General features: G+C 42.8%; 1 protein-coding gene across 1 annotated transcript in view; it reads right to left on the reverse strand.

Moving 5' to 3' along the window:
* The window catches only part of BIRC6 (baculoviral IAP repeat containing 6), a gene marked incomplete at both ends in the record, with an annotated part of 169687 nt that extends 158488 nt beyond the window's left edge, over nt 1–11199 (reverse strand). Inside the window, one exon of the mRNA XM_079532802.1 lies at nt 10944–11199. Within this exon, the coding sequence (XP_079388928.1) occupies nt 10944–11199 (256 nt within the window). The remainder of the gene's footprint in view (nt 1–10943) is intronic.
* Between the last annotated feature and the right edge of the window lie 3165 nt (nt 11200–14364).

Raw genomic sequence — 14364 nt, forward strand, 5'->3', positions numbered from 1 at the left:
AATAGAGCTCCCATCAGCTGAGTAAAGCAACACACTTTATGTGCACTGACACCACTTTCTCCACTTTTAATGAAAACTGAAACATAACAGTATCTCAGTACTCTTTCAAAATCCGACAACCATGGGAAGCTAAGTGAATTAAGTTTCAGGAGTCTAAAAGCTTTAATTGTCCTCTTAACATTTTATCCTTAGATCTGAACATCTTCAGCTACTTAAAACAACAGAATCCAAAAAACTAAGAGAAGGGAAGAGATTGGTACAAAGGCAGAAGAGCAGCCCCTGATTCGCTCCAAGGATCACCTCAGCAAAGCACTCTGCTGCCACTATGGAGATGCTCCATGGCCCCTTCTCTTGTGAAGCAAGAACATCCTCAAACTTGGGTGGAAAGAAATCTACTGGATGTAAACAAGTTCAATTTGCATGAATGAAGTAGACCTACTTGATCCTACATGTTTCCTTCACGAGCAACAATTTCACTTTTAAATGACACCATGTATGACACCTCCATGCAACTCATCAGCTGCAATAGCAGACCAAACTGACTGAACAAATCAAAGCCACTTTCAGAGCTGAAACAGGAAAGAAAACTAAAATTGCTCTCTAAACAGCAAGACTGTTAAAGAAGGCAGAAGTACGAAGCTTCACATCGCGAAGTGCCTTCACTTAATTTGCAATTTTGACTAAATCCAATACTGGCAAATAACAATCAAAAATAAGACGTAATTTATAGTTTGTATTTCCCTTCACCAACAAGTAGTACTGAATTGTTTCAGTATCAGTTTTACTGTATGATAGCTGGCTCGAATAATTATTGCTAAAGTAGTGTAGGAAGATGTACTCCCTGGGCTAAAACATGGGACAGCACTATGTGTTACGAACAAAAAGTGTCCTGATCAAGCAACTCATAACAAGAAGCTAACATTAACACTTACAGAGTTTCAGAACAAACAAAAACCCACTGAGATCAGAGCAGATCACAACTCTCAAACACTAAGCTTGCAGACACGGGGTTCTTTGGTCCTCTACAGATCTAAAGCAGAAGACTGAATCAGAAGGAAGACCCTGGAGAACTCTCTGTGCCCATGTTCCTCATGTTGTTTCAGACCTCAGTCTATCTAAATGCTTTCACTGCCTTATCCACTACACAGAATGCAATCACTCACAGGATTTTGTACCATTGCACCAAAGAAACAACTATGAAAGATGTTACAAGGTGGTCTACACTCCTTTGTAGAAACTCAGGTAAGCTGTGACAGTTTCAGTCCCTGCAGCTCTCCTGGAAACGTATCACAGGCAACAGTGCATTCTTCAGTTTTTTTCCTCAAAAAGAAAAAAAACAAAAAACAAACAAACAAACAAAAAAAAACCCACAAAACCATGGATTTTCAGGAAAGATGTCTTTCAGAAATTTCAGTCAAGTTCACCCACGATGTATCTCCAGTTGCAGCTGTTTTTAAATTCCACACTTGATGGGCAGGAACCAGTTTAAGGGTTAGGGTTTTTTTGGTTTGTTTGTTTTTTTTTTTTTTTTCTTTTTTTTTAAACCCCTTTCCTCATCCAAGCCCCAAAATTATAAGGCGCTTCCAAATTACCAACCTGGCAGAAACAACGAGTTCTCAAAAGCAGAGGGATGGACTAAAACAAGGTGAATGAAAAAACTGGCTGGACTGTTTGGCCCAAAGTCGGTGGTTAATGATTCAACACGTAACTGGCAGTTATGGGTGACATTCAGGAAAGGCTGATAGGGCTTGCGATCTCCACCAGAGACCTGGAGAACGGGACAGAATGCACATTCAGCAAGACTGTGGGTGACATCAAATAAGAGGAGGGAGGTAACAAAAAGCAACTGACACATTAAAGGGCGGGGATGCCATTTATATAAACCTCCAAAAGGCCAGAGAAATGGCTAGAGATAAACCTTCTAAGTTCAACAATGTCAAGGTCTTACGGCTGTTACAGAATATAACTCCACGCATCAACAGAAGGTGGGGAACAAATGTCTAGGTGGCAGCCCTAAAGAAAGAACCTGGTGATCCTGATGGACAGGCTTGTATGGCAAGTGTTGAATCATGGCCTGAACCTCTGATTGATCACCTGAGGCAAGGACCCAGTCAGTCCTGGGAGCACAAGTGAAGGCAATTCAACTGTGCGACCAGAAGGGGTGGAGCCTGGCTGCACCTCTCCTGGACCTCATTTAAGGGCTGACTGACACTGGGGAAGGATCTCTTTCTAAATCACCTCTTTTGGAGTTTTCTACTGCAAGCCTAGGACACAGGTAAGCATTTCATTTTTGATTGTTTCTTCCCACCACAATAATCTTTCTAACTATAAACCTGTAAAATACCACCCTAACCACACCATTCTTCTCACTGTACATTTGTTAATTGTACAAGGCTGAATGAGAGTCGGAACACATCCTCACCAACAAACTCACCACACAAGAGTCACACAGATAAGTTCAGGGAAAAAGCATGATTTTTCTCTGCTAGACAATTTTACAGCCACATGCAGGATTCCACATCCAGCTTTGGCTGCCCACTTGAGACAGGGCACTTGCAAAGGTCTGGCAAAGTGGCACTAAGGTGGCCAGGGAGCTGGAATACGCAACATATGAGAAGAGGTGAAGGGAACTGCCTTGTTTGGGCTGGAGAAAAAATGGTTCAGGAGTAAATCTAAGCCTTCTGTTCCTGCAGCAGTAGTTCAACAGTTACATTAGATGACCGAGTTATTATTTATCTCGATTATGTTACTTCTGAGGAAATGTAACACTGTATAAGGCAGCAACCATACAGAAACCCCAAATCCAAGACAGTGATCTAGATCAAGTGCTTAGCAGCTAACGAAAGGGCGCGTATACATCAGTACTTCCTGTAACACTCAGCCCTGGGTAATTTTTGTTCAGGGACCTTCTGAACAAACGTCATTTCTGTTCCATATGATGACCTTCCATTGTGTTTTTTCTTCCATCAATTTGTTCAGTGCCATTATAAGTTCACTACTACCTTCAGTAGGCAGCCATTGCATTTGTTACTATTTCTCGCAGTTATTTTAAACTAGGCATCTCCTCATTTCTTCTGATGCCTCCAGTCATGAACTGCAAGCTACATTTCATTCCAAATATTTCTCACAAATCCCAAATTTGGCAAACCTCTTCCAGAGCCTTACCTTTCCACTCCCCATCTTTTTTTTTCCATTTTGAATACTTTTGGGCCAGTAGATTGTGTTGAAAGCACAAGCCACTGCACACCTTAACTTTGTAGTTCTGTCACACTCTTTAGAGGATGGAAGTATCAAAATGGCACAAATGAAAGCACTGCGGACTTGAATTCTCAGACTGTTTTTGGAGGACTCGTCTAGTAATTACTTACACAATCACTACTGAGCATTCAGCTGGTATCTCATATTTCTAGCACAACTCCAAGATCTCATTCTGTCATTATGAGTCAGTTCAGAATCCAGTATTACTGGGCTCCAACTCCACCAAATTCTTGCAAGGGCTTCAAATTAATTAAATGTATTCTCAAAGAGTTCATCTCCAAATAACTGCTTCCACATAGCAAAGCTGAAGTAGAAAAGACCAGATCCATTACTGTTTAAGATACATTTAAAAGAGAAACAACTCTTCAGGATGCCTTCTGATATTCTACAAAAAGACAGCAAAATTGAAGAAACTTGTACATTTAAGAAAACTACTTGCAGCATAAGAAGTTCAACTTATGTAGTCACCACACCTAAATACTAAATTGTGTTGCTGTAAGGAGATATTCACAAAAGCTAACTTCATCCTTTAAGGCTGCCAGGCTCCCTCAATACGTAGTGGGTAGAAGGTTCCTCCAGAAGTTCAGACTAGGAACTTCTTTTTATTAAGTAGAGAGGAAATCTATGGTTAGTTATTGAAAAATGTTATGCATGTTAATTTTGACTTACCAAAGCTATAGAAAACAGGACAGAAAAAAGTCCACTATTAAAAGAAAGTCTGTCTAGCAGCATGGCGTGCCCTCATTTCCAATACAACATGGATGCAGGATCCAGCAGAAGTCAACTCAATTTTCCACAATTTCTTCTGGATCTCCAACAAAGTCTCCCCCACCTTTCCATTGCTGCCATCTGTCCAGCCTCCCCCTTCTCTAACCCCTCCCAGCCCTCTTCCCACCATTACCCAGCCAATTTACCACATTTCTCACTGCCATCCTTCACCCTTCCAGCTCACCCTTCCTGTATGCAGCTTTTCCTCATAGCCTCCATGGCCTGCTGCTCAGTCAACAGCGTTCATCAAACTCTTCTAGAGCTGCCAAATATTCAGTGGGATCCTGCTTCACTTAGGCTAGGAAAGTGCAACGGACCACACAGCTTTCCTCCCATGAACTGTACAGTAGACAGAAGAACTGCCTGGCAGACACCATGCTATGCAATCCTTCAGAAACCAGCACAAGGCAGGATATGCATTTTCATGAAGGACACTCGTTCTCAAGACTACCAAACTGATAAGCAAATTCCCTTCTCCTCATAGTAACAAGTAAAAAATATCAGTAAAACATTTGCTGAATAGCTTTAGCAAATACCCCAATAATTTCTGAAATGCAATGATTATAATTACATGACAAATTGTAAGTTGTTATTTCCAAACCTTTACACTTTTCATGTAGGCAGTAAAACAAAAGCTTTCTTTTTTTCCCCCGTTCCTATCAGCACAGTGCCCTTTGCCCTAATATACAGACAAATCTTCAAATACATTTTGCATGCACCAGACCTCCTGTCTATTTTCTGACTGGCAGTATGCACTGGGTCTTTAGCAAATCTTGACAGCCTTCCAAAAGGCAGCAAAGGAAACAGGCAGCATGAAAACCAATAATTGGTTCCACAGAAACCAAAAGAAGATCTAAGTATTGGTATCCACACGCACGCCCCAAATGAAGAACTGAGAGCAATAGCTGCACTTTCTACAACTGTCCACTTGGCAATAAGTGCTCCTCTGGTGACTGCAAGCAGCCACTGCAATTAAGGCAGCATTAACTATTTAAAGGACAGCTTTCTAACAGCAGAAAGCAATACTGTGGCATCAGTAAAGAAGCAGCAGGAAAGCACAGTGGTCCATGTGCAAAATTTTTTTATTTAAAAACAAAGCAGCTCCAGAGCCATGGGGAAGAGACAACAAGCAATTGCTATCTCATAACAGGACTTAGCACACTTTGAGACACTCAGAAGTTGTCCTGGAGTCTGCCTGGTTGTAAACCTTATCTCCACTTCCAAGATGTCCTAAAGAAGCATTTTTTTAAGGATGTCCTACTGTTCAGAGAAAATTAAAAGAACCTTTATAGTAGCCAGGATGAACAATTTTGTTTCCTGATTTGAAAGTATTTGGGAAGAAAACCTGAAAGACCAGATAATACCACACACATACACACAAACTCAACAAATACAATCACTATTAAGACCTCAAGAGAAACAACTACAATGAAACTTCAGTCTAGGTCATTTTTTCTTATACTCTGTCTACAGAAAACCCAGATGTTGCATTTCACTTAAGCTCAAGTGATCAATTGCAATACAACGCAATAGCAAACACTGTTACTAACTGTATTACTAAGGACTTTGAAAGGGGTTCTACAGAGCCAGCTAAAATACAGAGGGCTGCTCAAAAGGACCAATTATAGTACAAGAGAGTGTATACAGATACAAATCATTGAACATCATGATGTTCAGAAGAGGAAACAAACTCACAAACTGGCCAATCCAAAGCAAAAACCTTCCTCATACACTCCCATTACTGAAGAGTCAAACGGAGATTTATCTGCTTAGTTCAAGTCCAGAATATGATGGAAGAAAGCAGTTATCTCAACCAGAACATATTTATCTCTACATTTGGTGTAATACAGTCTACAACATGACTGGGAGCTGCACTGAAGGGTTTGTCACATAAGCATGTCAAAAGCTGTCTTGACCAAAGATGGCTGACAATCAGTACTGCGGCTGAAAAGTGCCTTATCACATCCATCACAAGTACCTCAGCTACCTGCGAGATGCAATATAGCAGGAAGGCAAAGCTCAAATCCCCGCTGCAGAGCAAAGCACTTCCCTTTCAGGTCAGTTAGGAGCATTTCAAGATGCACCTTCCTGTCTGCAGAAGACTTTTTCAAGTTCCATTTGCACAGGGAAGGGAAATTTCTCATTTTCTGACATTAAAGGATTCTGAAATTTTCACTCATCCAGCACTATGGTTGTGATGGCAGCCATGAATCCATCAGTCAAGATACGAATGATCTGTCAATAAAAAAACATTTTTATGTTTTGCCTGGCAACACAGCATACACGTCCATCTCTGTTTGCCGTCACTTCTGGATCCCTGCAATAAACAGTAATGTAAAAACTCCTTTAAAAGCCTATGAAAAAGAACTGATATTTTATTTTAGCTTCTGCAGAATATAATGCAGATGCGTTTCCACAGAGCCTGGAAGTATCATTTAACAGCATCTTGATAGGCTGGCAAGATGCACACTGAAAGGGGATATGGGACACACGTTGATACATCTAGCAGACAAATGGAGCACACAGTAGTTACAATCTTCTCTGGTATTAAACACAACTCAAATCTGACAATTCTCCTACAGTTTCATTGGGTTTTGTTAGCACTTAAGACTTCTCATGAATGGCCTTCAGATCAATAAATCAATTGAATGATCTCACTGAGGAACACTTTTCCCAGATTAGTGTTGTCATCCAGGTCCAAGTATATTCAAAAGCAAGACATTGTCAAATACCTAGCAATATTGTACTGTAATCAGATTTGATTTTTTTATCTTGTAATTAAACAAATGATACAAAGGTTTGAATCGACTCTAATGAAGGGAAATTACTTGAGCAGTATTACTGCAGTGATCTTGAAACAGATGGAACTGCTGCTACTGCCCTTCATGCATTTCAAGCCTAGAAATGGATGGCAGAGAATCCCAACTGCATCTTCCAGATGATTACACAAAATGCAAACTCCACCCATGACTTCCAAGCTGCAGAAGAGAATCTTTTCTTCTTGCACCACGCAGAAATGCAAAAAATAAAAATGAAAAGGTATCCGAGGACAACTTGCTGCCACAGGTGACCCTCCTGGGCTGGGATCTCTTTCTTTCTAAATTCTTCTGCTGGAGGAACAGGAACACGAGGGCCTCTGGCGATAATTCAGGATCTCTGTTTCCCTTGCAGGAACTGGTGTATGCATACAATGAACAGACAACTTTCTATATTAAGCACTTGGATTCAGAGGTCTGTACTTTGATTACCGTTACGGCGTCTATAGTCATCTTAAAGACTCTAGCAAGCAAACAAAAATATTTTAGCAAATGAGACTCTGATGTCATTGCTATGTCAATTTCCTCTAGAAAAAAACTACAGAAGCATTTAAGATGGTCAGTGTCCCTCACACAGTACATCCTGGTTCCCTTCTGTGTTCCCGGTCAAGCTTCCCTGCAAATTGCAGCACTCTCTCAGTTCACACAGTTTTCTTATTTCATTTGTGAATAAAAGGATCTGACAAATCAAATATCATACGAACACGAAGAGAGCCACCTGAAATTGGAGAATTTTATTTTGCCTGGGGGAAGGCTTTTTAAGTTTTCTTATTCAAGATAGAGGAAAAGGTTCTTTCTTAGCACTGCATCTGGAAACCATTGAATGAATGAACCAATGAATTCATCTTCTTTGGATACCACTATTCAGCTTGAAACTGGCACACAAGTACTGAAACGCCTAAACAGGAATAAGGTACTTGACAGACCTGTGTGACAGACTCCTACTAGTCCCTACAAAGTGACCACTACTAACAAGCCTACAGAAATGCTCAACTGCCAGCAATCATAGGAACCGTTCTTGCATTTGCCTGCAGGTCACTCTGAAGTGATGGTGTTCACTTAAGAGAATAGAAAGAACAATCCTGAACAGGTAAGACAAAGGTTCACACTAAATGCTCACTTCATTTTCCCCTTACCAATGACACTCTTTTTCATTATCAAACCCTGAGCTGTTGCAACCGATCTCTGGCTGTCTTGAATACACCTACAGAGCCCACACAGGGAACAGACTTAAACAGTAGAAAATGATTGCACACATTCAGGAGGCAAATCTTAGAAGATCCAGTGTTGCATCCCAAAGAAGCATGGGATGGGAGCGAAAAGCCTAAGCATTCCTCATGGAATTCCTGCAATTTGGGCTCAGAACAACAACCCCCAGATCATCAGATAAATTAGACCAATTATGTTGACATCAGAAACTGAAGCACAAAGGCCACAGACCACATCCAAACCTCCGGAAGCATGAAGACATGATCTATAACTGAACTGCCTTCTGGCTGTGAATCTTTTATCTTGTTCTTTTAATACATCAATGACAGCAATCCGCATATACGTTGTGATCAATGCAGGCTCCACTGCTCTACTGATTTTAGTATTCCACAGCTTCAATCTTTTCACTAAGAAGGAGCTCAAAGCTTAATATCTTCTTGCAGCAAACCATGGATGAAAACAATACCAGAGTTTGGTGATATTTCATTTTATTGCATTTTTATTTCTTTCCCTTGTTAAGGGATCCTTTTTCTTCCTCTGCTTTCTAGAGAGAAAGGCTGGTATGGTTTTGTTTGGTTGTTTTTTTTTATCCCCACAGATAACAAGCAAAATGCAAAAGCATTTCTGTCCAACGCAAACCTCTTGGCAGGGCAAAAGGCCTGCAGCCCAGTCACCAAGGAGGACAGCAGCCTCTCCAGAGAAGCAGTTTTAATTCCTAGAGACTCTATTTTTAGGCGTGGCACCAGAAGTCCCTGTAGCAACAATATACTTTGACTTGTCATTTATGTCAGGGGAGCACACAGGGACAGAGCCGGCCTGCAGGTCTGCGTGTCCAGCTACCAACATCTGACACTCCAAGAGTTTGTCCTGCACACAGTAAGCAGACATCACTTCTCCTCTTTCCAAAGAAAGGCTGACAACAACAATCAGCACAGTCAACAGCAGCCTCAACAGCCACCAACTGCTGAGATGTACCCCGTTTCTGTCAGCCACGTCAGTCTCAATCCGTAATACAAGTTCACTTGTATTTTCTTCAAATTAGTGCAGGTTATAAATTTAAACAGAACCATCAGCCATCTGGGAGCAGACGATATTTGGTCACACTGCAAGCAGCTCTGTTGTTTGATGTGAGGGATGAGAATCCATCTTTTGCAGTCATTCCCGTGTCGCAGAGAAGACTGACACTACCGGAAGCACACACGGCTGAACGTATGTAACACAGGCAGAGCAGTAAGTTATTTTTAAATAGTTACTATGGAGGGGAAAATTGCCATTAGCATTTTGAATACTAAATCAAATCCCCTGCAAGAATTTTATCATAGAAAAATGAAAAAAAAACAAAACTCCACAAACCCAAACCTCAGACTTTGATTTAGAGTTCACTTCTGCTCGTGATCATTAAACATTTCCTAATACAGGCAGCCAATTACAAATCAAGTCCTCCATTTATGCCTACTTCCCCCACAACTCAGAAGCAAGCCTCAAATTGTGGTAACTATTTGAAGAAGAGAAATGAAAGTTATTAATGTAGAAGCATTTGAGAAGTAAGGTAGAAGAAAGGATACTTTAGAAGCAGTGATTTGAATTCTGAACAAAGTGGGGAACACCACACAAGAGTCTCACTTTCAATACAAGCAAGGTACAACAAAAGCAGCTGACAACTTCTGAATCCCACAGAAATTATTTCTTCTTCAACCACTTATGAGTTTATAATGCACCTAACTTCGAATCGTGAGAGGAAATCATGTTCTTTTGTTTTGTTCTCTTTAACCTGGCACTATAATACAGTTGCTGGTTTTCAAGGTAAAAGTACATATATTACTCAGACTGTGTCATGTCCGTACAATTGCTGACATTGCTAGGCTACATGCAGGTGACAACTGTCAATCCTTCACTCACACCACTCAGCAAAGCCGGATCCACTTCACAACATGTAACTCTACAACAATAAGGAGAAACAAAGTGCAAAACACACAACAAGTGAGAACACAAATTTCTAATCCAAGGTCTGCTCTCACAACATACAAAAAACCACCCTGCAATATTCTGACAAGTGTCACAGCCTAAGAACAAATGCACAAACTAGGGGGAAAAAAAAGCCTGAGTTGCACAAGGAACTTCTCCTACAGATCTAGTTTTTAAATAGAGTAAAAGACATCAGTGGGCAACAGAGATCACTGCTTTGTAGTTACCGACGTGCTGCAGCCTGAGCCAGCGTGTAACTGTGTCTCTCTACCACAGGATCACTGAACAGTTTAAGCTGGAAAAGGCCACTAAGATGGACTAGTCTGACCATTGCAGCAAAGACATTACTACCAGCTCCAAAGACAGCCGTGACGCTCAGCAGCCTGGAGAACAATTCAAACGTACATTCAAAACGCACTACCAAAAAACTTTTAGAACGACTTCAATCTTCAATAATTCTTCGCGACAAGACAAATCACACCCTTGAGAAAGCCTTCTTGACGAACCCGGCTGAAGGCTCAGTACTCGCACGCATTACAGTATCACCCATCGACAGCAACGAGAACTACGCCCATCCAAGCACAACACGCTCGAAGGCTCAAATTTACGCTGCCGACACTGAAAAACCGAAGCGGCAAAACGCCGCCCTACGCGGCCCTTTCTTCCTCTATCCGCGCTTCAGCCCGCAGCGGCCACGCCGCTCCGCGTTACGGAACGCGGCTATCCCGCCGCTGCCCACGCGAACGCGTCCGCCGGAGAGAGCAGGAACGGCTCCGGCTCGCAAACGCGGAGAGGCGCCGAGGAGCCGGGTACGTCCCTCGGCGCTGCCCCGGGGCCGGCCGACCCCCGCCCGAAGGCCGCCCCTCCCTCCGCCACGGCGCACGGCACAGCGGCCGCCGCCTCTCCCCGCCGCGGGGCCGCGCTCACCGTTGAGGGCCGAGGCCTGCAGCGTGGCCCCCGAGGTGCCGTCGATGACTTTGATGGCGCCGCGCGCGGTCACGGCCAGGATGGCGTTGAGCGCCGGGTGGTAGCACAGGCTGCACAGCCCGTCGGCGTCGCAGCGCAGGCAGCCGTCCCGCAGCAGCAGCCACTCGCAGGAGCCCGGCCCGGCCGACGCCGGCCCCGGTCCGGGCCCAGCGGGCGCCGCCGCCGCCGCGGAGCAGGAGGCCGCCGCCGCCGCCATGTTGCCGGCCGCCGCCGCCCTCAGGACAAGAGGCCCGGGGCCGCTCAGTGACAGGCCCGGCCGCCGCCGCCAGTCACCATCCGGGTCCGGGGAGAGGGGGAAAGGGAGAGCGCCAGCGTGAGACGGAAGTGACGCAATCGCGCCGGACGCGGAACCGAGCGCGGGCCCGAGAGCGGGAGGAGGGAACGAGCGGCCGCCCGTCACACAGAATGGCGGGCGGCAGGGAAGCGAGGGGCGGAGCTGGGCCGCGCGCGCGGCTTCCCAAGGGCGCGAGCCTCCCGCGCGCTGCCCCGCTCGCTCGCGCGCAGGGCTGCGCCCCCGGCGGCAGGGCGGCGGCCGCGTCTGGAGCCGCCCCTCGTTCCGTGCCCTCGCTGCCGCGCAGTTAAGCGCTCCGGGTAAAAGTTAGGCCCGCGCGGTGCGCGCTCTTCTTGCGCCGGGAGAATGGTGCGGGAATTCCCGGGGGAGTCCGCCCGGCGACGGCAGCAGGAGGACGCCGACGTGTTAACGGGCTTCAGAAATGACGGGTTTTGTGCTGCCGTAGGCCGCGGCTGCTCTGAGCAACCGCGGGATTCGGCGGGAGCGTCTTTATCGAAGGATTCAGATTAGCAGAAGTTAATAGCGGGAAAGTGTCCGTGTCTCCGAAGCAGACCAAGGGCTTCATGTAATTTCCAAGTAGGTGTGCAGCCGCGAACTGCCCGGTATCCGTACGGCAAAGAGCACGTGGTGATCGTGCATCTCCATCTTGATGTAAGGTGCTCCATCTTGGTGGCCCACGTTGCTGGTAGATACCGGGCGTCAACACGTGACAAATAAAAGCTGTGTCTTTATCATGCCCGGCATTTATTTATTGTCACAAAGCTTGGGATGGATGACAGGGATAGGAATAGAGATGTACCTTAATAAATATACATGAAATAAACAAGCTTAATTAAAAACTCTCATAAAATACATCTTGCACTTACACATACCTTATCTAAAAATAAGTTTATTGAATGCAAAGTTATTACAAACTATGAGAACCGTTTGAGCTGTCTGTACATATTTTTGCACAGCATATGCAAAAGGTGACCCTAAAGATGCAGAGTAACAGGTGCAAATCTGCAATTGCGTACAAAATATGTACTGTTGTGCATATTGACATTGCATATTACATGTGCCCCATCTGTCAAAAGGAACATTTCAGTTGCAGCTATCAGTTTCACAGAACGCTAATACAGAGGAAATGAAGATATTTCAAGACAAAATAGAACGTTATTGCATCCTCAATGTTTATAGTCATTTCAGATGCACAGGTCTGTTATGAACACCAACAGAACAGCTATGCAAAGAGAAGGTGAGCCTAAACCCTCTGACAGCACAGTAAACTACGTGCATCCTTACCTCTCATGTTTGCAGTGGCATTAAATGTGAACTCTCAGTGTTTGTCTGGAGTCTTACAGCCTGATACTCCTGATTAAGAAACACAGCCATGAAAGAGGTAAGACCAGATTATTTTTCAAAATAAAGCTAGTGTGCATCACTAACTTTTTTTTTTTTTTTTTTTTTTTTTTTAAAGTGGGGAATGAGTATTCTTAAAATATTCCAGATAAGAACTAAGCTGCCAGCATATACATACGACTACAGCAATTCCACCAAAACTTCCACAGAAGTCAAAAATTAGGTGAAAAGTCAGTCACTCCACCAGGTTTTGTCCTTTAATGTATTACAAGACAGAATATTATGTTACAGTTTTACGTCCAATATCAACTTTCAGTAGTTTTGTTTCCAACCAACACAAGCATCAGCCAGAGAAGCAGTCCAAGTAAGCTAAAGGGCCACAGTAGAATTGGAATTTACATTTGTATTTTGCATCAACAACGAGCGGTAAAAATAAGTTGCTAAACTGGCAAGTTATGCCATTGAAAAAGCTGAGAAACTTCTCACAAGGAAATACATCCATTACGGATCAAAGATAGCCCTTGCTATTCCCTTCCATGGGTGACTTTTATTTCCCACGTTGGGATGGGGGAAAAAAAAAAAAAAAAGGCTAGGGAAATGCTTCCCCCAACCAAAGATTAAAATAATAAAAGATACTTGAGATCTATTTGGTAATGCTAAATACTGAAGGTTGCAAACAACAAAGTACCATGCAAAGTGAATTTCAGTGGAGTTTTCTTGAGAAGAAACGTTACCTTTAGGACTATTACATAAGCAATCAACACAGTACACAGGAAATATTTAATGTCATCACCTTCTTACATAATCCTTGGATAGTCAAAATTAGCAAGACTGTTACTGAGGCTGTAGTTCTAGCTCTTCTAGTGGGGGTGTGGGGGAGAGAATCTGACCTTACAAATATTGTTACTTTTTGTAAGGAATCAACCTTGGGAAAAAAGAAAAATGCAGGTTAAATGTCATTACTATTTAAAAAAAAAAAAAAAAAAATAGAGCAAGATGTTATAAAATATACTTAGGGAAGCATTCCTTTTATTTTGTCATCATAAAACACTGTTTCAAGAGCACACAAATTGGATTTTTTTCCCCCCTCTGACACTAAACTAGCACTACAGTTGAGGCAGGTGTTCACCTGTTTCTTTCTAAATTTAAAACTGGAGTAAATTAACTTGAGTCTCTAAAGAAGCAATTTAATGTTTCCTGTTACACAGTAAGTGTCTTGCTCCTTCGGTCAGAGATGGTAAATGAAGACCTTAAATACTTGCATTTTCAAATTTTGAAAACCCAATACACATCCTTAACCAAGGAGTACGTATGCTACACGCAAGTCATAGATACAAAATACACAATATATACATATTTTGGAAACAAATTGGAATTTATAAAAACTCAAGAGCCAAATGAAAGTAATTGAGGCACTAAATTATAAGTAGTATCTTCATGTCTTCATTATACAGGCTATTCTGTGAACAATAAGGACTGTTTAATAAATATATATATTATCTACAGAATTTGCTGTGCCAAAAAAAGCCAGCTGTTTAAGCTCAAAAGAAAAAATTGCACTTTGAGATTGTTACAATTAACTTATTTTTCTCCTCTAATATAGTAATCTGGTCCTAGTGCTTTTGGCACAGGTATAGAGTTGTGGTTTTGCTACACTTTTTTTTTTTATAAAACACAAGGTCTTTTATTTTGTTCATTAAAATCTGAAGAGTCTTAAACAAACCTAGA

Source organism: Tetrao urogallus (assembly GCF_951394365.1).
Source record: "Tetrao urogallus genome assembly, chromosome: 2".
Classification (NCBI taxonomy): domain Eukaryota; kingdom Metazoa; phylum Chordata; class Aves; order Galliformes; family Phasianidae; genus Tetrao; species Tetrao urogallus.